The sequence below is a fragment of the Parasteatoda tepidariorum genome, chromosome 6 (assembly GCF_982258835.1).
Source record: "Parasteatoda tepidariorum strain Cologne lab strain chromosome 6, Ptep-v5.0, whole genome shotgun sequence".
Lineage (NCBI taxonomy): Eukaryota > Metazoa > Arthropoda > Arachnida > Araneae > Theridiidae > Parasteatoda > Parasteatoda tepidariorum.
This window is the reverse complement of record NC_141760.1, coordinates 40,446,718-40,472,445: the sequence shown is the minus strand read 5'-3', so window position 1 is coordinate 40,472,445 and position 25,728 is coordinate 40,446,718. Positions and strand designations below refer to the sequence as shown.

The following is a 25,728-nucleotide window of genomic DNA, read 5'->3' as shown; positions in this document are numbered from 1 at the left end:
TTATAAATAATTTCAAATTTTATTTTTAAAGGAGCTGAAAACGAAAGCAATCTTTGCTTTTTGCGCAGTAATCAATTAAAAATAAAAGTTGTCTAGAAACTTCAAAATCTTTTTCTATGATTAAAAATGCTCGGGAACGTGGAATATATCTTCTATTATTTCATTATTTTTTATTCTCTCAGCTTGGTTGACAATATCTTATTGATTAAGCGGCTAGAACAGGATTAGATTAAATTTCTAATCCAGCTATGGCGATAATTCGTGGCGATTTTTTTGAGACGGCGCAAAACTTCCTAAATTTTGATCCAATTTTCCACAAAATTTTGTCTATTTTGAGGGTCAGGAATCTAAATATATGTCTATTCAGAAAAAGTGCGTTTTCGTGTCTGATTTCGCAACTTAATAGGTTGCACTAAATAATTAGCATATTTGAAGTCACACCAAGAAACCATTAAGATTCACACTTGATACGTTAAAAATCCGATCATTAGAGCGAATTTTTTTTTCAAGTTGCTCACTCTACTTCAGTGTTACAAATGAATTAGTTCATATTACTTCTACTTCTGACTCTCAAAATATGGGCTATAACAAATCTTGAAGTCTAAATTATTAGAACAGTGGCCTAAAACTTAACCTTGTAATTGTAATGTTTACTCCTGAAATAACAAATAGGCTTAAAGCGTTTTTGAACTAATAAATAGGAAAAATCACGCTTTTTGCATAATTCGTAACGAAAATCAACACGAAGAAAGATTTTGATATAGGGAAATTAAGCATTTTGTAACTTATTAAAGAATCTTACCAGAGTCCAATGCATTTAGAAGAAAAGAAATTCTATAATAATAAGACTATAATAAGACTTGGAAATTGCAGAGATTGAATTACTGAAAATTATATTTGCTTTTTATAATTTGTCTTGAATTGTATCTTTTAAAAATAATAATAAATATACATATATTTACTTTGATCTGATTGTTTAAGATGCTTTTTTGATACATTTCACAGATACTACTTAGTTCTTAACATATAAAAATTATACAAAAAAAAAAAAAAAAAAAAAGACTTATGAAAGCTGCAAAACTTACATTAAAAAAAATAACTAATTACTTTATGCAGATCCTAAGCTAAAACCTTGGAATAAGTTTCAGTTAAAGGAAAATATGAGTGTTTTCGTTTTCCAGGAAACTCAATTTAAAAAAAAAATCTATATGCAGACAAAAAATAATAAGATACAGTACACTCTCGATTATCCGGTTTGCGGATTATCCGTGCTCATTCCGGAGTCACAAAAAATATAAAGAGAAACATTTTCAAAATTAAAAAACTTTGATTCATGAAGTTATAACACTACAAAATTTCTGGAAGCAATATTCGTTATTGGATTACAGTATATGGAATATCAGTAGCATGGTCAAGGGTAAAATCATCTATGTTATCACGATCTTGGAGAGAGATCATACCGCTTGATGAACAATCTTCTTCAAATGTTCAAGAAAAGTATGATAACAGTATTTTCGAACAAGCAAAAGGAATCTAAGGTTTCGAAATTCTTGATGAAGAAAATTTAGAAGATTGGTTTCCAGTATTTGACAGATGAAGACATCGTTATGTTGTTAAATCAAATAGTGATGATAGTAACTGATGCAGAAGATGTAGTAAATGAGGGAAATACAATTTCTCATACTGCTGCTCTGTGGAAAATTTATTAGATTATATGGGAGGATTTGATTACGGTGATATTACTGAAGTTCGTAAAATATGTGTATCGATAAATGGCGAAGACGCATTACACATTTTTTTAAAAGGAAAATTCCTAGTTTGATGTTTTACAGCATGCAAATGTGAGTAATTTTTATATTTTTTGTACTGATATTGATTTTTTCTTTAATAAAAGGAGTTTTCGGATTATCCGTGTTTTTCGATTGTTCGTGCGACTGTCCCGGTGATTAGCCCGGATAATCGGGAGTGCACTGTACTTTCTTTTTTATGTTTTAAAGCAATTAGGATATTGAACTGGAAAGTTCTGGTAACAAAGAAAACCATATGGAGAAACGTTCATAGAGAAGGCCATGGTCCACCCCAGGCTGCTGTGTCCATGATAATGCCTTACCCTAATGATCCTATCTTTACTATAGCGTTATGGTACAGTTTAAAGATGAGTGAAGCAATGTACAGCATTAAAACACCAAAGAAAAGGTGAGTACATATTTAATAACAATTTACAAACATAAAATGTATTTATAATTTATAACAAATACTATAGGTGCTCTATTTATCGACGAGATGTTTTGCCGAGTGTACGTTTTCCTACAAACAAATGTTTTGGTTTTAAGTCCAATATCTTTCTGTCACCTTCACCCTTCTTTGCTAATCTATTACTAGCACGTTGAGACAGTTTTGAAAGTGTTCTAGCCCTCTTCTTCATCTAAAAGGGAAAAGTTACAATTTAATTAAGTGCAGCAGATACAAATAAAAGACAAGTTAAGGTATCTCCAAGTAATTAGGAACATTATTTATGCTGGTTTAGAATAAGTGTTAATAAGTGACAATTCAAGATGAAAGCCTAAAACATGCTTAAAATAAAGTGTTCCTACTAAATTTCAACACCAAAAAAAGGGGGGGAGGAATAATACGTGAACATAGCTGCCAACATGGATAGGAAAAAATCCAATAGATTTTACAGAAGAATATAAATTTCATGATAATTGTAGCATAATGTACTAAATATCTTACACATAGGGAATTTTAGGGATTTTTATAGTCATCAAAATAGAAAAACTAATATTTTCCAGTTACGATTGACATTAATCATAGATCTGTTATGTATTAAGTTTACTCATAATTCATCAATGATAGTTAAAAAAATTTTTTTAATTAATTTTAAAAAATTCTTCTGAATAAAAATAAACGGAACATTTAAAAACAAAAAAGTTTTGTACTGATTTCTATAAATGAGGTTCGAGTCATTATGTATTAGTAATACTTATTTCAATATTCAAGCAATAATCTGTGCAAAAATTTTATTTTGAGAGGGATTTTTTTTTACGAAACTACCTCAATTTTAGGGAATTTTTTAAAATGTAGAAAAACCAGGAGAACTTTAACTAAACCAGTAGACCAGGCGCAACTTGCATAATCCAGTAGAGTTGGCAGCTATGCACGCAGAAATATAAATTTGAGAAGTATATGTAAAGATAAATATTTTAAATGCAAAACAAATGTCTTGCTAAATGAAAATTGGCAAATGATATTGAATCAAAAAGGGGAGTACCTTGACATCTCTAACACCAGATTCGTCTCTAGGTATTCTGGAGCTACTGCGTACTCTTCCTTCGCTATCTTCTCTCTTTCGCTTGACTGATCTCACCACTCTACCCACTTGAGCATCATCAAAATGAGCCTAAAAAAGAAACAAGATATGTATTAAGTCTTTTCACAAAAACTTTATAGGCATAGATCAATATGATGAAAATTACAATAAGGGAAATTTATAAAGGTTATTTTTTTTTACACACAGTTGAACCAAGACAAAATTGATGGGTAGTTGAAACTATTTTGTATTATCTGAAATACATATCAACTAATAAATTAGCAAAAATGCATTTGGGATGATTTAGTAGGAGAAAAATTAAATTTTATCAGCACTATTTAAATAATGTGCACGCGTCTAAAATTTTCTTTATGTTTTCCAGGGGTAATTGTGAGCCCAAGTCAAAATTCCGAAAAATTTCTTAAGTTAAATAAAAGTTCAAATTAAAAAAAAATTAAACAATGTTTTTCTTTTTTCTCAATATTTCTTAGTTTACTTAAAATATATTTAAAATTTTACACATGACCTGGAGAAGTAATTAAAATTTACAAATATGTCTTTCTTTCTTGAGTTTATGATTATAACAACTATTTACTGATAAAAAATGAATATTAATTATGAATATTAACTTATAAAGTATCTCTCTGGCTCTCCCTTACAAACAAACAAAATAAACTGCGTTTTTAAGTTCCACCTTTGAAAATTTGATTTCCGGAAACTTCTGTGATCAATGAATTTTTGAAACGTCTGGATCTTTAATCTCCGGAAACTTACGGATCACTGTTAGCGAAAAATCCGGAAATCCGGGGAATTTTTTTCGGAGCACAATCAGTCCTGATTTTCACAGTAAATTGTTGTGATCAAAATTTAATTTCAACCCAACAGATGTTAAGAAAAATTTCTAAATTAGAATATTATGTTGTATAGATTAAAAGATACTTATAATTGATCTACTGATTCTGAAAAAATATTTAAATATTATAATATATTGATCTAATTTCTGTACACATGTATTTAATCAGAATATGTTATCATTGTATACTTAGTTTAATTTTCACACAGAAATATAAACTAGAATTTTAACAATTGATATCTTACTTGCTCATCAAATTAACTTATTCAACTTAGTGTTTGCTTAATAGAAGTTAAAGTAAATTATAGATTTGTAGCTTTCAATAGAGTTGACATTGTTTTATTTTTCAAGTGTTATCTGCAAGGCTTCAGTATTTGTGGGCAAGTCACACTGACTTTAATCACTCAGTATCTTCTTTAAGATTCATATATATAGGGTCCAGTATCAAATTCTTAAATTTAAAAATATATAGATTAAGATCTGGAAAAAAAAAATTATAAGCATTTCTTACTTTTGTGTCCCCTAATTCAACTCCTAATTGCCTCATTTCCATCTTCAGCCTGCTGACACTACGTGTTCGCTGTGAATAAAAGAAAAAAATATTAACCACGGAATTAAGGCTAGATACATTTAGAAGGAAAAAAAATCTTGCCAAAATGTCTTATACTAACTTTTTTAGCTGTTCTCGGTAATTTTGGTTTAGTAATACTCCTTTTCAACTGAGATTCAATTTTAAGAATGCCTTTTTTCTCACGAATCCTAATAAAAAAATAAATTTCAAATAAATAAAAAAATACAATATTCAGAATTTAATACAATGCTATTAAAATAAATACCTTTTAGCTAAAGCTCTAATATTTCTTGTATTTTCATCATCATCACTTTCACTTTCATCATAATAGCCAGCTGACTCTCTTAAGCCCTCCTCTTCTTCTAGCTTGTTAAGTTTCTATTAATTAAAAAAAAATGAGAACACAAATTAATGGTTTACAATCAATAGAAGAACATTAAAATTTTCATTTTATTAAAAAATAGAAAGTCTGTAAGAAAATTAAGAATCTCAATACACATAATTCAGAAAATAGAATTATTCATTTTTTAAACTATTTAAATAAGTTTTAATTTAATAATAACACTTTAGTTTGAAAAGTGCTTACATGTGGTGCAGAAAAGAATTAAACATAAATAAGAAGTTTTCAGTCAGCAAGTCTACATTTTTAACAAAATAGAGAATGTAGATTTCGAATCGTTTGCATTCTTATAACCAATAATCAATAAAAAAATTTTGAATTTTTCAAATAGAGCCAGTGTTTTCGTTACAGAAAAAAAGTGGGTGAGAATTTCTCAAAAACTGGGTGAGATTTCAAAAAGTTAGGTGAGATTTCTAAAAATGAAAAAAACACGAATTGACTTGGAAAAGAAATATTTCATTTTTAACATCTTCTAATTTTTAAAGCACTGAATATTTTTGCTGCATTATCATATGGAAAGTGTTCTATATCTACTTTTTCATCAGCTATTCTCATTAGGTTTCTCAAATGCTTATCAGTCAATCTATTAGTATATTTTGTCTTAATTCGGTTTTGGGTGCAACAGATGCTGAACTATTTGGAACCACTAAGAAAATTTGTAGCATTGTGCACACACTTTCCTATCCTCTTCACCTGCCAGCATAGGCTTTTCAATTATTTCTGTTATAGAATAGTGAAGTTATTTTCATGTTCATACTTCATGCTAGTATTTGATTCGTATCCGTTGAATATCCGTATTTGCTTCGTTTTGACCGTTCCTACCGACATTTGTTTCATTTTGATTTGTCCGTTACGGACTAGAAAATGTTGTCTTAACAAGGCATTTGTCCATCTTGCATTCAAGCACAAAAAATTTAAACGTCTTACATGAAGAAACCTTACCTACGGTTAATACGTGGTTGCAGAGAATTGTGTTCTGCTTTTCGAACTGGTTCTGAACAATACTGGTAAATAGGAAAGCTTGATAACAAGGACCGATGTTGAAAATAAGGAAAGATCAAGGAAGAAAAGTGAAACGGATTTCATTTAAAATAGCGAAAGACGAAATTTTTTCCAAAATTCTCGAGATTCGCTCATTTTGAAATTCATTAATAGAGTGCGAGAACTTCTTGCGTTAATCATTTTTTAATGCGAGAAAAGAAAAAAATATGCGAGATTCTCGCGTTCTCGCGCTGTAGTGAAAACACTGAATAGAGCCAATAATTAACTAGAGTAAAAATGCAAACAGAAGAAAATTTGCATTTGTTGAGTTAATTTTTTTTACGACCAAAAAGATTTTCCTTTAGCTTGTTAAAAATTAAAATTGTGAAATTTTAAACTTGTTTGATTACTACATTTATTTACTGCAGGGTTGGGGTTTTGGACGTCCTAAACTGGTTTTGGACAGGACACGTGGGTTTTACTGTCCTAAACTGGGTAAAACCGTCTTAAAGTGTCCAAAACCTTGAACTTTGGTAAAAGGTAAAAATTCTATAGGTGTAACCATTGTTCACATAATTACTTGTATCAATAAATATCTGATATTTTTTATACAATTTACTATAACTTATTAAAAGAAAATAATATAATAGGAAAAGGTTTATAATTTTTGAAGCTCTACAATTCATTGAACAACAAAAGTGAATACCTAATTCTTTAAATATAAATATGCTTTTAATACTGATAAATAATATTTTTGCATACGGATAAATATGACAATATAAAAAAAATAGTAATTTTTCTTTAAAAAAATTTAAAAAAAATTAAAAATTAACCTTTTATTTTTCACAATATTTTTTTTAAAAAAATTTTATAATTTCTGCACTACAGGATGATAAAAAAGACATCTATTTTTAAAATTTTTTTTTAAAATATAAATATATTAGTTTAAATTGAAAATGCAAAATAACTGAAAAATGCATTAACAGTTTTGAAGGGCATAACATCAGTTTCAGTTACTGACATTGGTGATGTATCACCACTATGCTAAAAGAATTGAACATGAATGAAATAAAAGTATTCTTGAATAGTACTATAGATAAATAAACCTGTTTATGACGAACTAAACACTTAGTCCCTAATATTTTAACCTGTATGGCAAGGCCAAACTTCAGTTATGTACTATTGAATGAGAGGACCAATTGAACTTGATTACTGATTAATCTTCCTTTGTTTAAATTGAAGAGTCAAACAATATTAATAAAACATTATACTTTTAAAAGCAAATATTCTCTAGTATATTTAATTATCAATATGTTATTAGTTCTATGTTTCTTTTACCTCTTAAATATTGTTCAAATAAAATTGTGACATAATTTGAGTAAAAGGGTTTTGGTCAGTTTAAGACAGTTTTGGACAGGACAGTTTAAACCGTGGATTAATCCATTATGTCCTGAACCTTGCCAACCCTGATTTACTGAAATGTTTTTGAATGCAGAAACAGGGTTCCCACTCTATGATGAGATTGAAATTCAAGGACTTTCCAGGACTTTTCAAGGACCTCAACAAAATTTTCAAGGACCATAATCTAAGACCAATTTTAAAAATTATTCTCTTCTATTTTACTAGAAGCAACAATGCTTGTTGTGGCAATAATTAATTTCAAATATAATAGTACCTAAATGCTTTGTCTATATAGAGAGAAGAGAGTATACGTATTATGGACTAAAATTTATATTTTTTTAAAAACAACCCTACTGGTTTTACATATTAATTCACAAAATCATTTTCAGCACAATCTATAACTAATGGTAATGAGGTGTTAATGGTGAAATCCTTTAATCCTGTGTATTTCCATGTGAAGGCTGCATGAAAAACACAGCTAAATCTTAGGTATTCCATATTCCATGACTATTCCATAACCCCCTCCTCTCCTCTATTAAACATCGTTTCTGAAATTATTCATCCATAATTTACACAACCTTCTCTAAATGTTATCAGTAACAATTCTTTCTGAAAATAAAAATGAGAAGGAACATATCCCATTTTCACCATGTTTAAAAGCATTATTCGTTATGTGTAATCCACAATTGCCAATGAATATGACCTGGTGGGAATATTTCTCTTTTAATTCACACTGAAGCTTCTAATAGAATTTCCAATTGACATAGGGTCCATCCATGGATAATTGAAGTATTTTAGAGAGCTTTTAACCATCATCCATGCATTTGTAAAAAGAGGACAAAATATTTTCTGCAGTTCCATGACCCATAAATTGGGAGGTAAGATACTAAGTGCAAACTTTATTATCAATTCCTTACCATAATGTCCATCTGCTTAGATTGTAGAGACTGACTTAACGTCTCATCAAAGAGTACAGTGTAGCAATCAACATTCTTCAGCTCATTTATAAGAATCCCTTTGAAGTATAGTGCCAATCCAAAGGAGCCCAAATAGGCTCACTTTGTGGCACTACAAAAAAATTGTCTCCCTATACAGCTATCAGCAAACATTTTGGAGAACAATTTACTAATCCCTTCACAGGAGTTACATGAATAATTACTAGTGATGCACTTCAGACTCCAGAGAATTTCAGCATCAAGCACATTCCTTTTGACCAGATAAGACAATGTTACCTCGGCCACTAAAGTTTCTGTTTCACATGGGGCACACGATGTTGAAGGAGTATTTACACCAGATGAATTAGATGTTGATGTCTTTGGAAAAAGAGAACTCAGGGCATGAGGCTGCTTTTTTGTTTTACCTTTCTTTGATGTGTGATTTCAGAGCAGATTCTTCCATTTTCGCGATATCGATCTCCTTCATGCATAATCGGCACTTGGCTCTGAACTACTTTTCGGGCATCTATAAAATCCATTCTTTATAAGATTGATTATCCATCCATTGGGGATTAAAATAGCACTTCCCAGGCATAACTAGTCTAAACTACATAACAAAAATACGAAGCCGTGCCTTTGCGAATACGCTTTACAATAAAGTTTTGAAATGACGCAAACGTAAGGACAAGTGCGGATGGTAAAACAGCAAATTTATTGAAAACTACAAGGTACATATTGTTACGAAATTCGAGAGTATTCCAGTTTCGATAAGATCTAAGCATATGCGGCAGAACATGAAGTGGAGTTTCGCCCCGAACGCATTGATTGTCTGCTGTGCTCCGCGCGCTTGGCAGACACCAACACTAGGCCCGGTTAGAAACGGTGGCGTTAAAAACCACGTGAGAGAGCTCGGGAACAAAACAGAAAAAACGAGAAAGATCCGCGGGTGTTTTATAAAAAGGGCCGCCGGCAGTATTGGACAAATTCAAGGACCTATCAAGTTTTTCAAGGACCTAAGACGTTTTTCAAGCACTTTCAAGGACCTAAATTTAGCAAAAAAAAATTCAAGGACTTTCAAGGACTCTCAAGGACCGTGGGAACCCTGAGAAAAAGTTATGAGCTCATGCATAGGAAAAAGAAAACAGAACACTAATAGAAAGCAGAGAACATATCATGTTTGAAATAAAGGTGTGGTAATTTGTCCAACACAGTACAATTTGCTAAATATACTTCAGTTCAAAATTTATATAGCAGCAGTTTGACACTTTAATTCCAAGAGGGATATTAAGTTCTTAACCTGTGCTACACTTCAAGATACTATTTGTAAAAGGTTTAGTTGCAAATTGTATTAATTTGAAATATATTTTGTGTCTTAAACCTATGTGTTGACACGGATGGAACACACTACTTTCAGGGGTCTGTCTAGGTTTTTCTGAAAGGTACCTATTTTGTGAAAATTTAGACATAATTTGTGAAAAATTAAAAATTATATTACAAAATCAATACAAAAACATGGTAAAAATATAGATTTATCGTTTCTTAAGGGATACAAAAATAAAATTTTAAGAAAAAGTATTTCGTGAAACTACCGTTTTTCCTAAAGTTGAATTTGTGAAACTACCGTTTCACCTAAAATTGAATTTGTGAAGGTACCGCTAAACGGTAGTAAATTCGGCCTGGACAGACCCCTGACTTTACACCATACACATGAAAAGTTACAACCATGCACTCAATGTAAATATAACAAATGGTGTTTTAAACGTGGGGCATTAATCCATATGATTATTTAACCTAAAACAAAATTTAGCAGCTGTTTTATTCCAAAGTGTAAACTAAGATTCTCTTTAAATAACTCCTCTTTAAAACAGGAAAAAAGTAGCGAAATAGAACATTAATTATGGCTTCAGAATACTACACTAAGTCATTTACACAATTTCAGTTGGAAAATTTAGAATATTTTTTCTGGATAACTACAATAAAAAAAAAAAATAAGAAAATAGTAATAAAAACTAATTTTGTTAGCACAGAAATATGCCAAACCTGAACCTGCAATCTTAAGACTAATTGACAAACATGCCAAACAAAATGGACATAAACTTATGCATATACCTTTTTAATTCTTTATTTCAAACACTATTTAAACATCTGTTTGTAATCAACCAAAGATTTCACAACTGACCATTCATACGATTATAATTATAATTAAGAATGCACTGAATTTATCATTACAATATTCTGTGTAGTTATTCGCAGGATAAGAAGAATAAAATAACCAAAATCAACTGTAAATAAACTAACAATTTTAGATCGACACCTAAAGTCAGAAAAACTAAACGACAGGCTCTAACACATGCAATAAAGGCGTTAAACATATATTCAATAAATAATTTTAAAGATCTAAATACATTGTAATTGCAATTATATTAAGAGCTTGACTATTTTCTCTAAAGGAAAAAACATTTATTTGCTTCATTTAAATTACATTATTTACTAAGCAATTGTAATTAAACTTTGTCCAGCATCTCAAAATGTCAGGAAAAAAAATACTGATGAAAGTAAATTTTATTTACACAATCTAAAGTTCAGTCAATCCCATTCTTTTACTATTCTGAGATATCATTACTTGATCATTTTGCTATTATAAAAAAAAAACAATTTCCAAAAAAGTTGTACTTTTTTTAATTTCAACAGAAAGTAATTGTTACACTCTTTGTAATATTATTTAAGTTCTTTTTTCTCTTCTTTTTTTAAATCCAAATTTAGAAAACAAACTGGAAATAAATATTAGAGGACACAATTCAGTTCACTGATCTTTTTTCATAACTGATTTCAGTCCTCAGGACTGAAGACTAGAAATAATTGTACAAATAAGAAATAATAATCGTAGAAATAAGAAAAATTTTAAAGAATAAATTATTACCTTTATCAATGTTGTCATTAGTTTTACATTATAATATACTACTTTATTATTTCTTTAACAGGGATTTTGTATATTTTGCACAATTAATAGAATATTAATTTCATACATTTATTTTCTTTAAAAGTAACAAAATATTTTATAAAATTAATATTACTTCACAATCCTCATTAATTTACGATTAGAACTTACAAATAAGATTTAATAAAAATATGACCACAGTTATCACAAAGCATAAAAATGATTTAATTTCAGAATATTTTATCCTTCATGCTAAATCAGTTAGGGATAACAAATTCATCATAAATAAATAATAAAATTTATATCACTTCATACTCATTTTTTAAAGTTAAAAAATTACATCTAAAATTATTATTTGAGGCATTTCTCACTAATTTATGATTAGAATGCACCAATGTAAAAGAAAAAAAAATTAATCACAATCATTCCAAAGCATAAAAATGATGTAACTGCAGAATATTTTGTCTTTCATGCAAGATCAGTTAGGGATAACAAATTCATCATAATTTATATTATTACAAACTCTTATCAGTAATTTTGGTGCATGATAAAAATTTGACAATCAACAAAAAAAAAATTTGGAAAATAAATTATTACAACCAACAGACAAGGCATAGAAGTTAAATAACTTTATAACATGTCCGAATTTTTTTTCTTCTTCTAAAATTGTGTAAAGAATAAAATTCACATTACTTAGTCATTAATTTTACATAATTATATACTATATTTCTTTCCTAGAAAAAGATTTTTATACTTCACTCATTTTCCTTAATTGAAAAAATTAGAATCTGAAATTATTATTTAAGGCATTTCTCAATAGTTTATGATTAGAACTCACCAATATAAAAAAAAGCAACTATAATCACAATCAAAGTATAAAAATGATATAACTTCAGAATATTTTATCTTTCATGTAAGATCAGTTAGGGATAACAAAATCATCATAAATAAAGAATATAATTTATATCACTGCACACTCTTATCAATTATTTTCCTGCATAAGAATTTGACAATCATCTAAAAAAAATTAGAAAATAAACTATCACAACTAACAGAGAGAGCATAAAAATGATCTTAATTCAGAATATTGTATCTTTCATGTAATTTCAGTTAGGGATAACAAAATTCATCATAAAACTAGTACTATAAGAAAAACCACAATATCTGAAAATTATTAATTATGAAAAAAGTTATGTCATTAGATAAGAAAAATAAAATTAAAAGAAACATAAGTCATATTTTATAAGCTCAATTAAAAACAATAAACATAAAAATTGTATTGGGGAAATAATTTCTGTATAGCTTTTGAATGATAGCTGGAATGAAAATCCTGTAATCAACATCAAATTAACTAGCGTTTTTATAGCATGTTAACGACACCTGCAATTTAGGTATTAAATAACAGGCTCTAATACATGCATAAAGATTGTATTGGTGAAATAATTTCTGTATAGCTTTTGAATGATAGCTGGAATGAAAATCCTGTAATCAACATCAAATTAACTAGCGTTTTTATAGCATGTTAACGACACCTGCAATTTAGGTATTAAATAACAGGCTCTAATACATGCATACAAATTGTATTGGTGAAATAATTTCTGTATAACTTTTGAATGGTAGCTGGAATGAAAATCCTGTAATCAACATAAAATTAACTAGCGTTTTTATAGCATGTTAACGACACCTGCAATTTAGGTATTAAATAACAGGCTCTAATACATGCATAAAAATTGTATTGGTGAAATAATTTCTGTATAGCCTTTGAATGATAGCTGGAATGAAAATCCTGTAATCAACATCAAATTAACTAGCGTTTTTCTAGCACGTTAACGACACCTGCAATTTAGGTATTAATTAACAGGCTCTAATACATGCATTACAATGAACAAAAATAGCACTTCATTTGTTTTCGTTGTCAAAACTTGTAAGACTAACAATTTTTAAAATGATAATTAAAAAATTAACACTTATTTATAACTTCTAAACAGAGTGGTAGGTGAGGAGTCTATAAATAAGCATACATCGAAAAAAATTTATGAAGAAATTTTTTTAAATAAAATTTTCTATGAACAATTTTTTAAAACAATTTTGCAAAATAAAATTAATTAAAGCTTATTCCACTAACTTTAAAATAGGAACGATGAATGTATCATTGTGTGAAATAATAAGAATTACTGTACAGCTTTTATATAGTCACTGGAATGAAAATCCTGCAACCAATGAATAAAATAGCTAGCGTTTCTTTAGCACAATTTCGACACCTGCTATCTAAGTATTAAATAACAGGCTCTGATATATGCTATGCAGTAAAAAGACTTGCACACAAAAATACAGTAAAATTTAGAATTAATTACATTAGCAACTTTAATATCAAATGGAAAATTTTAAATAATGATGAGTATCAAATAATGACGAGTTTAAATAATGACGAGTATTACCTTTATGCATGAAGAGATTGCATTAAAAAAAAGTTTATTTTAAAGCTATCAGAGAAAAAAATGCAATGTTTTTAAAAGTAAATATTCCAGTATTTATGTTTTTGCAACATATTACAGAAACATGGAAATCAAGAAAAGAACAATTATTTCTAATGCAAGCACATATCACTTGAAAAATATGTTACGTCAAAAATATAATGTAGCAAGAAAAACTTCCTACATCAGAAATTTAAATAAAAAGTGTAAAGAGAAAAAAAAAGAAGAAAAAAAACAGCTTCAGAATATTTTATCTTTCATGGATGTTCAGTTAGGGATAACAAATTCATCATAAAATAATCAGGTCATTGATATCAGATATTAACGAGAGTGAAAGAGTACACAAGTAACAGTTCAATGCACTGAGTATTATTAACTATACCTAATCCTTAAACAGTATCACTCTTTATAAAAAAAACAAATTTATGAAGAAAAAAGACCACTATGGTTCCTTAGAGTTAGGACCACTATTTACAGAAAACAAACTGGAAGAACAATAAGTTTTTGTCCAATAAAAAAATAAATGCATAAAAACATAAAATTTTCGATTGCAACAATTCATTGCAAATGAGAGGAAATGCAAATTATCACACTACATGTTCAGAGCACAGCATCATTCATTAACTATCAGGTAGGGACATGGGTGCAAGTTGGAAAAAAGGCTAAGACTGAAATTTTTTTGACTGAAATACCGAACATACACAATACCCCTTCGACATATGCAAAATATCTAAGAAAGCTTTGCCATAATACATAAGTTTAAATACTGTACAAAAAATATTTATTCATTTCTCTTTTGACAAAATAACAACATGACATAAGAAAGTAGACCAATAACGTAGACCTAAAAAATATTTTTAAGGACAGGAAAAAAAAAATTCCGTTTTCAGTCTTCGAGTAAGTCTTGTTTCCGTCTTACTTCCGTCCTCAGACATTTTTGAAAGACGGAAATCCGTCCTGGGGACGGAAGACTTGCACCCATGGGTAGGGATAACAAGCTCATCACTAAGGAATATGGATTTAAGTTTTGTTTAAACAGAAAATCTTGTTAAAACAGACACTTCTCATAACAATAATATGTAATGCATTTGCTTTCAGAACATAGTATCATTCAATAACTTTCAGTTAGGGATAACAAAGTCATCATAATATTCTGGCATAACATTGCAAAAACGAAAAAGAATAAAAACGTATGAAATGAAAATTGAAAGAAAACAAAGTGATGAGAATAAATTAAAATACCATTCTGTGACCAAAACAACTGTTAACTAACATTAAGTTACAAGTCCTGCTTCATGAGGTGAAAAGTATAAAATTTAATACTACAATGTTATCCAGAAGAGTTTTTAGAGGAGTGACCCACCCTTCCTGCCTTCTAATGTGCCTTGTTTGTAAAAATGAACCGCCATCCCTTAAAAACACTGCCTGTTTTAAGTATACTCTTTTTGAAAAAAAAAATTTAAATAATGATAATTTAGTTTACTTGTTATAAATTATGTTAGTACTTTATTTCATATTAAAGTAATGGTTAAAATTAGTCTATTTCTCACATATGAGTAAGTATTTATAGTATCTCTATGTATCAGAAGCAACATATTATAACGTTCGTTTCTGCACGGGCAACTGGTTGCATCAAATATAAACTTAAAGGAATAACCCTAGATTAAATTTGAAAATGATCCTCTAATGAACCACAATAAAAAATACAAGTTGTCAGAACCATATAAATTTTAAAAAGCATACAATAAAAAAATTTCAGCAAAGTAAATTAATTTTCACTATCCTCCACACACACATATGCATATAAAATCAGAAGATGATAAAAAAAATTTGGGAAATATTATGCCTGAATACAACAATATTTCATTTATCATTACAAAATAATACAATTATCCACATAAATTAGATATGTTATTTCAGAATTTTTTTATCACTCATTCACTCTCAGATAGCAGTCAAAAAAACTAAGAACCAGAATAAATGGATTTGATTATAATCGAATATGAAATCTTAATTTTCCTGAATCATATGAAAAAATGATAGATTTCTCATGATACAGAAAAAAAGTAACTTAATTCATTACAAAATACCCATTGATATAGATATTTATATGTTTAAACAGCTTACATTTAAAAGAATTCAAAGGATCAGAAATATAGATTTAATTTTTTATTTATTGATATTGAACATTTATTAAACTTCCTTAACTATATATATCTATGACCAAAGAAAAAATGTATATCTATTAATTGTGAGAAATATGATCAAGTTATTTGACACATAACTTGCGGTTGTTATTTCTATAATAATGTGGCACAATTTTGACACCTGATATCAGCATAACAAGTTCTAATCTGTGCTAAAATCATAAAACCTTTCAGAAAATAATGAAATGGTGCTATGTCTGCAAACAATTTTCAGTAAAACATCAAATTATTTTTTATTGATTAACATTGCAACTTAAAAACAAATTTATATAGCAAAATAATTATATCAATCCTTTTTAATATGTACAAGAAAATGGCATTAAATGCTTACCTCTATTATGTCTGGATCAATATAATCGGCAACGTTATGACCTTCCCACAATTCAGGGATAATATCATACTTCTGATCATCCTCTATTACATAATTTTCTAAAAACAAACATTTTTGTTATTTAAGATAAAAAAATTAATTAATAAAAGAAAAACAGTGGAATTGAATAAAATCCAACTTACTTTTGAGATCTAAAATATAATCATCCCCTAATTCCTCTTCAAGATCTCTCTCCTACAAGCAAAAATGGAATATTATTGCAAATTCAAGTAACATATCAGAATTTTATGTTAAATGAATCTAAAAAAGAAAATTTCATTACACTTTACAGTTTTCTCTTAGAAAATTAGAGTCTAATCTAAAAGCTTTATATTTTTTTGCATTATGAATGTCTACACAGTACAGAACTGCTGTTGTTATCAACACCAACAAGAGACAAAAGAAATTTAAGTTTATTTATTCTCCATAGGTATTATTTATTTTCTCATTCAAATTCAACATTCTGACCAGTTCACTAAACTAGTCATCTATTTGAATTAAAGCAATCATAAGACTATTTTTTATTGAATTATTTCAACATAAACATGGATAAACAGTTGGATTAAATTTTAAAACTGTAAGTGCTGTATTGAAAAGATTTAGAAAATTTGTATAATAAAATAACTAAATTTTATTTAAAACAAACTTCATGAAAAAACTGCAGACTGGCATAAATGCAAGTGATCTGGGACTTATTAAGCAACAGATTTTTTTTCTCACTTATAAGTATAATTCTTTTTAAATTAAATAAATATATAATTTAGAGCCATGTTTAATAATATTAATACTGCAAAGGTAAAATTATAATAAATAAGTAATTTGAAAAAATAAATAAAAGTCTGGCATCATAGTAATGTATAAGAATTCATTAAGTTATTTAGAAAAGCACCAACTAAACTTACAAGCTTTTTCTTTTGGTCAGTTTCCATCTGTTGCTTTTTCTGGACAACTTTTTCAGGAATGAAAGGTAATCGATGCTAAAAGAAAACATTTTATATTGAAAACTCATAAAACCAAGAAGTTTAAGGAGACTTAAACAGTATAAATAAATACTTTAAAAGCATTTAAGTCTTTTGCAAAAGAAAAAATAAAAAGTAGATTACCTTATTATCTCTGGGAACAGGAATTGCAATTTCTAGTCGATTCATAATTTTAGATGTTTTGTTGCTTTTATTCTTAACTTCTACACGATGTTCTAACAGCCTATCACAAGCTAAATTTTTTAATTCAATAACACCATCTCCAGTCAATGTACTCATCTCTATTACTTCTTCAGTTACATTTGAAATAGCTTTCTAAAAAAAAAATATAAAAATAGAATGAAATGAAAAGATAGGACAATTAGTTTAGAAAAACTTGTTTAAAATAAATTTTTGAACAAGTAAATTAGTTCAATTGGCTAAGATTAGTTAATTATGCACCAGTATGTGTTGAGTATTCAGCTATTTAAGATCCCTTTTTTTTTTCTCTCACCAACATCAGTGATAATAACTGTTAATGTGTATGTATGTATTCAAATAAGTGTTGATGTAATGACAGAGAATGGGGGAGGGGACTGCTTTGATTAGCATGCGGATTTCTATGTTAACTTTAAAATGCAGAGCATCATTGTGAGTATACTATACCATACTAAAAGAAAACACAAATATTTTTAATTCTAAATAGAAAAAACTTCTTTGAAAAAAATGCGCTAAAAAGCAGCAGAAATTTCAGAAAAAAGTAGCAATAAAGAAAATGAAGGAAATAAAAATGAAATTGATTGTGATTTTAAAATTGATATTGTTAACAGCTTATTAAAATTGGTGTCTTTGATAAAAGAAAAGCTTTTAAATTTAAAGCTATTTTTTTCTGCAACTTTAATACTAATTTGTGTAATAAAATATTTAAAAATTTAGTTTTTTCACAATTGGTTAGAATCAAAAGTATTTGCAATAATGTTGAAAATTTTCAGGAAGCTGTGAATAGTTTTTTAAATAATTTGAGTAATAATGATTTTCCTTTTAATTTTTGTAATGTTAATTTTTTAATTAAAAAAATGATTGAAGAATTCTAGGTTTTTATATTTTTTTCTTTTAACAGGGCGCAATTCAAGTCTTAACTGAGCAGCCCCAGTTAAGCATTCTATTAATTTATTATGTATTTCTTTCTCTTGACATTTTTCACTTTTTTTTCTTCATTTGCGCATTGTAATAGAGGGCGTTGTTTTCTTTAGGTTTTAGTTTTTTCTTTTCATTCGGCTTGCTTGAGAAATTGATGTCTGACCTGTGAATATGTGAGTTTTTATTTTTCTGATGATTTTGTTTGAGTTTTTTTCTTAATTTGTTATTTATATTGCATGTTTTTTTTCCTGGACTTCTATGCAAAACCATCGGGGTACTGAGGGAGTTAATTTAAGCATTTGCTTCTCCCTCAATTAGAAATGGTTTTGTTTTTATGGCTACTGGGGTCATAAAAACAAAACCCCCTGAAGACGTCGGCTTCGGTGGTCATATTTTCATTTTTATTTCCTTCGTTTTCTTTTTCTTTATACCATATTTATTATATACCACATTCAATTACCAGGCACAAATAGTCCGAATGTTTTATCTATCTACACTTCCTGGATAAATTAAGAATGTTTAAATTAATTTTGAAGTGATGCAAGTACGTCGAAGTGAGAAATTAATTTTAATTAGATTGTTTGCATTGAATAGAGCTTGGCAAATATGTCAATTTGTTGCAAGTGAAAAGACTTAATGACTGTTGAGATAATTTTTTATAGCTGTTCATTTGCTGATTAAAGATTGGTATAATTTCAAGGATTTTGAAGTAAAGAAATAGGATACATGTTCTGAAAATGAGTAACTTCAGTGTGTATCAATTGGGTGCAGATGCACAACAAATCAGTTCCATTTATTTGCAGCAATAGTTCAGAATATATTTTAAGAAATGAAGTTACCTGTTTTTCTTCAGGAAGCTCATTCACTTTAATGATATCACTCTTATTTGCAACAAGTATTGTAGGCTGAAAAACATAACGAAATTATAAAATAAAATCAAAAATCTTTAATTATAAGAATTTAATAAATTTTAATCTTTTCTTGCAATATAGGCAAATACAAAATAAACAAAAAAAAATGTCAAATTACCTTATTCAGAAACAGGGGTTTCAAACTGTTGAAAAGAGATATCTGGAAAAAAAAGATCAAACAAAATTTTAAATTAATTGGAGAGACTAAAAAAATAAGTTTAGTTACACTAAACAGTTAGTGTTAAAATATTGCTACTGTGTACAATTTTTTTAATAATTAAAAATTTTGAAAGTAAGGGAACAATATATAGCTGCTATTTGGGCAAGGTTAACGATCATACAACACTAATAATGATGCCACCGGCCTGTGTCGGGAAGAGGGAACTGGCCTTGAATCAGAAAGGTTCTAGATTCGAATCCCGGGCAAGGCATGAATGTTCTATCTTTCTCTGTACTATCTGTCCTTACTGTGAGAGCAATGTTGGCCCACCTAATATGATGCCCTTGAAGAGTGGCCAACAAATGTGCCCTTCAGATGCCTGTATGATGAAAGGTCATTCTCCAGATGGGCATTGGAGAAAGAAAAAACACTAACAATGACAACTAAATTTTTTTATTAAAATTGCTATTTGCAATCGAATCTTATTTATTCATTTGTCTCTCAACTAACAAGTACATATATAAAATAGTTATCTCCAAATAACAATACAATAGTCTCCAAATAACAATACAAATTTTTTGAATTTTTATCAATTTGCAAGTAATATTAATAAGTTTTAGTATAACAATCTGAAACATGATGTAAGGGAAATATTTACCTGTTCCTCAATTGAATGATTACACTGTTCAGAGGGATCAATAATGAAAATTACACATGCTCTCAAATGAGCTAGAGCAGTGATAGCTTGCATTTCAATTGTATTTCTATCTTCAAGTGGGTGATCGAGAATACCAGGGGTGTCAATAACCTGCAAGTAATATATTTATATATTCTAGATCTAGAATATTTAGAATAAATATGACAATTTTCAAAGGCGTACATATTGAGACATCAGTATTAACAATGATCTAAAAATATCTTATCTAAGAAAGGCAATATTTTAGAAGAACACACAAATAACTTTTTACAAAACGTAGCCTACTTTCTAATTCTTATAGTCGGATCTTCACTTCTAGTACTCAATCTTCACGATTTGAGGAGGTGACCTCAAATATGATTAGAACAGACTATATTTTACAATAGGAAATCACAAAAACATACCCCTTTAAATAAACATGCCTTTTACAATGGATTCGGATTTTTGAAAACTAAAATATAGGGGTAGTCGCAATCTGGAAAATATGGTCCTAATAGTTTGGCTTGGAGAGAAATCTTAAGTTTGGACCTTAATGTAAATTTTTTTTTTGCATATTTCGCCATATCTCGAGAACTTTCTAATCTTTTTAACATAGTTATAAAATTCATTTTATGCATGAATTAATTTTTGGATAAACAAGTTTTAGTACATTTTTTTACTTAATAATAATTGTAAAAATTCGGAATTGTAAGGTATGCTATTCATTGCATCATTTTAAATAGATAATTTTACATGGTGAAATATGAAATTCAAGCGAAATCAGTAAGTAATTCCCGAGAAATTGGCTCTTAAATATACAAATTTTATACAGGGTGCGTAGCCAAATCTCTGAATCAAAAATAAGCACTTTTTAAAAACTTTTCAAGCACTTTACAAAAGTTTTCAAGCACTCAAAAAATTCATATTCAATCAATGATATTATGGAAAAACAAAAACTTTTTATAAACAGTTTTAGCGCTAAAAAAAAAAGAAAGAAAGAAACGGGCGTAAATCGAAACAATCAGTACTTTCCCACATCACCAAGTGAATTCAACTTGACCCTGAACTCAGAACAAAAGTACCCTTACCCCCTACGTCAAAAAAAGTGTTAGAAGTAAAATAAAATAAACAAGAACAAAATTAAAATAAATTAAAAAGAAAAACATTTCATAAGGATCTGATATTCTCTATCCGAATTGAAGCACTCGGGTTTCGGTTCGGTGCGCGCGCATGCGCAAGTCATAACGTGGGTACGACATGAAGTCTGTGTGAATGATTACGTAGCAACACACCCCATTTTTTCGTGAAATGCATGGGATCCACCAGATATCACTGAAGGGGGAAAAAAATATTCGAAAAAAAAAAGCACTTTTTAAAAAAGCCAGCTGAAAAAAGCACCTTTAAAAGCTTTTAAAAACGAAATCCCCAAAAAAGCACCTTTAAGTACTTTTTACAAACGCTACGCACCCTGTTATAACATTTGCATTTCTCAGGAACTATTCAACTAATTTCACTCAAAATTTGTATTTTGCCATGTAAATTTAGTTATTTTAAAATTTTTTGACTATTATGAAATAAATAAATACTTAGCAAAATTTATTGTTTGCATGGCATTATTTTAGGAAAAATGAGATTTATAATTGTGCACAGACTTTCAATTCGCTTAAAATATTCAAGAGATATGGGAAAAAAAGCAAAAAGTATAATTAACCATTTAGGAGTCTAAACTTTGGACAGCTGTTCCGACCTAAGTATGGGAACTATATTTCCCGGATAGCAGTTACCCCCTATGTTTTTGGGGTCGAAAATCTGAATTTGTCAAAAGGTGTCTTTATTCAGATAAAGTATGTTTGTCTGCCTGTTTTCGTAACTGAAAATATCGTCTGCACTCATTTGGTATATTTGGAGTCACCCCTTTGGACCAATAAGATTAAGTTCTAGAATGTGAACATCACAATGTGTGAACACAAGATTAAAAAGTTATTCAGGGAGGTCCAATTTTCCTTTTGGCACACTATACATAAAAAAAGGGTAGAATTGTGTGTGGTAAATATAAAATTTTAGAAACATGCTTTCTCAAATCAGTGAACATTAAAGTATTAAAGTTATAAAACTATAAGAAAATGTTGCTTTTCATGAACTCAAAAATGGCATTACTAAAAGCTAATCTAAAGATTTAAGATTATGTTTAAAAATCATAATATAGATTTTTATTTTTAATCTTTGATTAGAACCAAATACTTTGAAATAATGCTTTTCTAATTTTAAACATAACTAAGCATTTTAAAAATATTAATGAATCATCCCTCAGATGACCATTTTTTAAAATTCTGCCTGTATTGAATTGTTAACTGGATAAAAAATAATTAAATTTAAATATTTGGAGCAACTAATTATCAAAAAGATATTTGCTATCATTTTCTAAAAATATATGACCAATTTATTTTTATAAAATTTCATTAGTTATTTATTTTTATAATATAACTTATATTGTCCTAAAAATTTAAAAATAAAATTGTCAGAATGATACTTCAGTAACTTTTGTACAATTTATGGATGGTCCCTAAAATCATATAAACTTTTTACAATTTTAGGAATGTAATTTTATTTATTCGAAGAAGGTGATAAAAGTAACACTCTTCTGAAGAGTATGCTTATTAACTTCGCAGAGTTTCAGACAAAGAAATGAAGAAGCATCAAACTCAATAAAAAATATAAAAAGAAAATAATACATTTGATAATGAGTAAACAACATTGTATAAGTCAATAAAAGAAATACCTGCCATCTCAAATATTTATAATCAGTATGTCCAACAAAGAGAGACTTAGTAGTAAAAGCATATGGCTGAACATCAACTTCTGCTCGAGTTATCTAAAAGAAAACATTTAAGTTATCAATAATTAAGACTATTTCTGCATAACATTAAAAATTATGTAACAATAAATAATATACAATGCATTTCACATTAGAACATTAAAGGGAATAAATCATTATCGTTTTGCTATGTTATTTTGTGATTATGAGGTACCTAATTTTACCTTCATATTAACAATATAACAAAAACCTTGAATGTTTTTAATGAAAATTTTTAATAAAAAATTAAATCATTATCTAACAAAAGAGTATATGAAATCAACCAGAATCAAGATACTATATTCTTGATTATAATTGGTTATATTTCAATATTAATTTAACACGCGTACGAAGCATCATAGTTATTAAAAACATAAGATGGCAGACAACGTGTACAATTTTTACATGGAAAAGCAAAATAACACACTATGAACATTGTTTTATTTTAATAGAGGTTTTATCTAGTTTAGTAACTTTTAGTAAATATTACTTGCAGTTTCTTATGCCTTGTGCAGCTTTAGGCATTAAATAAGTAGATTTTTTTCCATGGAAATACAGCTTGACATCTTATTTGAGAATAAGTATGTATTTGGTAATTGTAATCCAATATATTTTAAAATACAGTAAAACATGTATAGGAAATTTGTACTTATATATACATATATATATATTGAAATTACGATTAGTAATTACCTAATAATTATTTATAACTTCATTTTTTGACTATGCTTTTATGTCTTATACTTCATATTTTTATTTTAAAATTCGATAATGCGTCAACACTACAGCCAAACCAATTTTACAATGACATTTTTAAACTAAACTTTAAAATTGGAATTTAAGAAATATTGTCCAATTTCTTACAAAAATAAAAATAATACATTGTAAAGCAAAACAGGTTACCTTATTAATAAAACTTGATTTTCCGACATTTGGAAACCCACATATAAGTAATGTTCTTGTATTTGGATCTATGGATGGTAAACGAGATATATGCTGTCTCACTTCTTCTAAGTAAGCAAGATTTTTATTTTGTGCTCGTATTATAGTTGCCATTCTGTAAATACATTAAAAACTATACAATACATCTAAGTATACAATATTTTAAAATGATTGCAACTAAAATTATATTGATATTCTTTCAAGAATAATGAACATTAAGATAAATTAAATAATGTATATAAAATTTGTATCAAGATATGAGGTTTCTGAAAAAATATTTATAGGTTACAAGACAACAGCGACAACTCGGAAAAGCGGTCATCAACATTAGGTCCTGAACTGACAAGTATATTTTGTTTAGTAGCAGTTTTTCTGTTCATTGGGACTCACCTTCCAAGAGCTGCCTTTTTAAGAAGTTTACATCTATAGAGTGAATCTCCATATTTAAGCAGTCTTGCATAATCTTTAGCAACCCTATAAAAAAAAAACATATATATAAATTTTTTCATCAAAAAGGCCCCACTGTCTGATACGCCACACAAAATTTAAATGTGTGATTAATCACGGACTTAACGCATATGTTTAAAATAACAAGTTACACACAATATAATTGATTAAAAATAATTATTAAATATACAATAAATAAATATGATCTTACTTAAAATCAGAAATTATGTATTTTGATCATTTTTATCATAACTTTTCAAGTGTACATAAAATTGCACCATGCACATTTTTAATGCAACACAATTGCTATTGCATTATGCTAATAAATATCAATTTAAAATACTTGAATTTTTAAACCAAGTGATTAAGAATAAATATAATAAGTTATCAAACTTCAAAAAAAGTTTGAAAAGAATCTTAATAGGAGCAAAATTGTACTTATAGCATTGTTTCTTTTTTAAATTTCGATCTATCAAATGTTAAACAGCTAAAAACCTTTAAAATAATTTTTAAAATATATTATATATAAATTAGAGCATAAAATACAGATATAAATAAGAGCATAAAATGATCGGGAACTCATTATTTCATTTATTAATACAATAATTAATTTAAAATATGCTAGTTATAAATAAATCAAATGATTAAACAGTTAAAAATTCATATAAACGTTAAATATAGAACAAATAAAACAGTTCATGCATTATTCTTCTATCCACATGCTCAACATCATTTTACTTTAAATTTTGAAATCGTATATTTCCTAGGGTTAAATAATAAAGTGAAAATGGGGATAAACTTGACTGTCAAGATAGATCATTTCAGCAATCTCCTTCCTACACACTCATTCGTTTAAGAGAAAGTCTAGCAGAAATTTCTTTCACTTTTTTTCCTCTACGCACACGTAGCAGAAGATAGAGGAATGATACTTTCATTAATGTGTGATTGCAAGAGGGGAATTTGTCAACAGCTTCAGTTGAAAGTTAAGAGTGTCAGTTGCGCTATTGTTACATTCTTGTAATAATGAAATATTGGAAAATCAATTTAATGAAGAAGAAAAATGTTCAAGCTCTATTAAAAAGAATTTTTTTTTAAAAAACTGATAAGCCACCCCATTAGATATGCTGCACATACCAAAATTCAATTTTTTAACTCATAAGCATGCGGCAGCATATCTCCACAAAATTATGGTAATGCTT

The 25,728-nt window shown here is 28.1% G+C and overlaps 1 protein-coding gene across 1 annotated transcript in view; it reads right to left on the bottom strand.

The window, feature by feature from the left end:
* Positions 1-2,191: 2,191 nt before the first annotated feature.
* LOC147807795 (GTP-binding protein 4-like) overlaps positions 2,192-25,728 on the bottom strand; it is a 29,708-nt gene continuing 6,171 nt past the window's right edge. The window contains exons 4-18 of the mRNA XM_087165697.1: positions 24,473-24,556; positions 24,044-24,197; positions 23,066-23,158; positions 20,269-20,418; positions 19,569-19,610; positions 19,379-19,444; positions 17,544-17,735; positions 17,343-17,417; positions 16,584-16,635; positions 16,402-16,499; positions 5,000-5,112; positions 4,835-4,922; positions 4,675-4,743; positions 3,272-3,400; positions 2,192-2,425 (exon numbers count right to left, since the gene is read on the bottom strand). Of these exons, the coding sequence (XP_087021823.1) occupies positions 2,273-2,425; positions 3,272-3,400; positions 4,675-4,743; positions 4,835-4,922; positions 5,000-5,112; positions 16,402-16,499; positions 16,584-16,635; positions 17,343-17,417; positions 17,544-17,735; positions 19,379-19,444; positions 19,569-19,610; positions 20,269-20,418; positions 23,066-23,158; positions 24,044-24,197; positions 24,473-24,556 (1,558 nt within the window). The 3' untranslated portion in view covers positions 2,192-2,272. The remainder of the gene's footprint in view (positions 2,426-3,271; positions 3,401-4,674; positions 4,744-4,834; positions 4,923-4,999; positions 5,113-16,401; positions 16,500-16,583; positions 16,636-17,342; positions 17,418-17,543; positions 17,736-19,378; positions 19,445-19,568; positions 19,611-20,268; positions 20,419-23,065; positions 23,159-24,043; positions 24,198-24,472; positions 24,557-25,728) is intronic.